At 36.1% G+C, this 2,931-nt stretch overlaps 1 protein-coding gene across 1 annotated transcript; it reads right to left on the reverse strand.

The window, feature by feature from the left end:
- Window positions 1–513: 513 nt before the first annotated feature.
- On the reverse strand, window positions 514–1,200 carry LOC120104839. The gene is made up of 4 exons (XM_039116695.1): window positions 1,016–1,200; window positions 845–937; window positions 643–744; window positions 514–555 (listed from the first exon to the last, which is right to left on the reverse strand). Exons 1-4 carry the CDS (start codon window positions 1,109–1,111, stop codon window positions 514–516), a joined length of 333 nt encoding a protein of 110 aa, XP_038972623.1. The 5' UTR covers window positions 1,112–1,200.
- Window positions 1,201–2,931: the final 1,731 nt, after the last annotated feature.

The following is a 2,931-nucleotide window of genomic DNA, read 5'->3' on the forward strand; positions in this document are numbered from 1 at the left end:
ATTTACAATATCAAAGCCACACACACTAAGCGAGATATACACAAAATCAAACATATTTATCTAAACATTCATATTGTCAAATTACATTCATACTATTAATTTACGTTTACAATGTACTTAAAAAGCATAAAAAAAACTTAAGCAGTTAAGAATACAAAAATTGTTAAGCTCTTTAAGAAAAATATGATACTTATGCAAAATGTTCAAGTAGATGTAGTAATTTACCTGAGGAGGGACAAACTGATGCAACAAAGATGTAATCTGATTAATCTGAGCCCTCAAAGATTGCATCTCTGTTTGGTGGCTCTGCTTCAACTCTTTTATCTCTGCCTTCAGATCATTAACCTCTGCAGTGCTACTACTCTGTCTAACATCTTGAGTATATCTACCCACTGCAGACAACTGAGTGGGGGTAACTCCAACGCCATAACCCCTCACTCGATCATAACGCTCCGAGCCCATCAATTCGGTAAACACCTGAGCTTCGACACCTCTGGTGTTGCCGATTGAAGATTACTCTCTGATACGCTCTGAAATAAGGGATATAGCTCTGTCCTATATCTTTCAAAAAACAATCAAATTAATTTTTGAAAAATTAAAATATATAAAAAATCATTGCAGAAATTATTAATAAGTACATACAACTATATCTCTCGACTCCTCTCGGACAAAGCTGCCATCTCGGTGGGTGTGAGTCATCTTATAGAACTCCACCTCACCAGGTTTCCTCCCATGGTCTTCCATCTACAACAAAAAGTATATTGGAAGAGTTTCATCTTATAGAACTATATCATGATACATGCTATATGATACAAGAGTTTCAAAAAGTTTCAAAAAAACTTACGAATTCAGCTCTGAGCCTCGCATAACTCTTCGAGCCTGAAGTGTGAGGAATTGTCTGAGATGCTCGTGCGGCTCGACCAATGTCAGAATATGTCTACCACGAAAAAAGTAAACATTGTAATATATTAAATATATTAAATATTATATAAGGTATTGAGAGAGAATACACAACCTGTCCTCTCTCGGAAAACCAATAGTGAACAAGCTCCCTCCACTGATGATGGTATACATCAGGAGGACAAACACGAGCAACCTCCTCCTCTGTCATACCCTCGCGCTTCCAGTCGGCCTTCAACTTCGACTTATATTCTTTCCATTTGCGGTTGAGGGACTTTAGCACCCAATCATGGCTCTCTAGAGGGAGCACAAACTTTTTCTACACCAAAATAAAGAATGTTATAATAATATTAAATCGAAAAATTAAATTTATAATAGTAAACAAATTAACATACAGTAGCTATCAAATTAACAATATTAAATTCAATTCTTTATCTGTACAAATTTAAGAAGCTCAACTTTATAAGAAGGAAGCATATCATTCCACTTATGATAGTTAAGCGGACACAACTGACCCCTACGCGCAACTGATCCTAAGAAACTTGATAAAAGGCTTCCAGCCCTCTTGATGGGCTGCCCTAGTTCGTTGCATTCGACGACCATCTTCTCATCCTCACGAAGCTGCCACACATCCCGTGCTCGAGAGGAACCCCGTGTCAACCTCACTCTCCCTTGTTCATCTATAAAAAATAATAATTAAAACATTGGAGGCAAATTAATTAAAATAATTAGATTGTAAATGAACTTAATATATGCACTTTAAATCAAATTACCTTGGATATGCAAGTCATCCATAACCTCCTGGCCTGGATGTTGCTGAGACTGGAACTCATGCTGAGACTCGGACTCGTGCTACTGGGGCTGCTGGGATCGCATGGACTGAGTAGAAGAAGATCCCACCTGAGACTGCTGGAACTCCACATTTCTGAATCGTTTTCCTCGGTGCATTTTGTTACCTAAGCAAGTACTTAAGCAATTGAAATCTGTTTAAAAATGCAAGAGTAACTAATGCAAGAGTAAAAAATGCAATTAATAAATAGGGCATTTTTTTCTTACTTCTGAATCAACAATAGTAATTGTGAAATGTGATTGCGGATAACTTCACGGCTCTTTCTTACTGCAGATTCTTTATACAAAAGAACAAGCTCATCTACCAATCTGAGCAGAAGAATAACAAGTCAGCAGGAGCTTCTATTCAACAGAATCCACAACTAAATAATTAGCAGACTATCTAAATTATAAACGAGATTAAAATACAAAATATTTTCACCCAAGATTCAATCAAGAGTTCAAGATTTCCATCTTGTTTCCTGATGGGAAGGATGGGCTGCCAAAAAGGAACTAATACAGATAGAGACAATTAACACCAAGTAAATTCATCCAAACGTAATTATATACCATTCGCTTCTTCCATGATAGATAATATTAGATACATTTATATGTGCTTCTAAACTTGTGATAAACCTAATAAGCAGAATAAACTTTGGGAGAACAAAAGGAATGATTATATACAATTAGATGGACACCGGCTGAATTTTTGAGCAATCTCAATTTTCATCTGAATAGAGTTGTACAAGACAAAATCGTATCAACATGAACAGTTAAGCATACCTTTCAATATATGGTGATTTCCTGATCCATGTTAATTTAATAATTGTATGTAGCCGTTCAAGAACCTGCAAAATGATGGGATTGGTTCAAAATATTCAACCATCCAAATCCACCACTAAACTCCATATTGTTTACAAACACCAACAAGTACTGATCAATTTATATCCTTGTGCCGCAAAAATTGGAAAATAGAGGAGCAAGTACCTGTCTAGCACTGCACCATTGCTTGGGAACTAACAGTACATAATAAAAGGCAAATGATAACAAGAACACAGTACGTAATAAAAGGCAAATGATAACAAGAACACAGTACATAATAAAAGCCAAATGATAACAACAACTTATAACCCCAAACAATTGGACAAGGCATGTCAGTTACGGTATGATCATACTCCAGGTACATAATATATTTGGCACGAC

This window comes from Phoenix dactylifera, unplaced genomic scaffold (assembly GCF_009389715.1).
Source record: "Phoenix dactylifera cultivar Barhee BC4 unplaced genomic scaffold, palm_55x_up_171113_PBpolish2nd_filt_p 000120F, whole genome shotgun sequence".
NCBI lineage: Eukaryota > Viridiplantae > Streptophyta > Magnoliopsida > Arecales > Arecaceae > Phoenix > Phoenix dactylifera.

Bases quoted from the DNA above. Each gene is read 5' to 3' on its own strand.
- LOC120104839 (XM_039116695.1), bottom strand. From the start codon at position 1,111: ATGACAGAGGAGGAGGTTGCTCGTGTTTGTCCTCCTGATGTATACCAT. The intron at 938-1,015 runs GTTGTGTATTCT...TTTTCGTGGTAG, and splicing joins GGTTTTCCGAGAGAGGACAG to ACATATTCTGACATTGGTCG. The intron at 556-642 runs GTATGTACTTAT...TGAAAGATATAG, and splicing joins AGGAGTCGAGAGATATAGTT to GACAGAGCTATATCCCTTAT.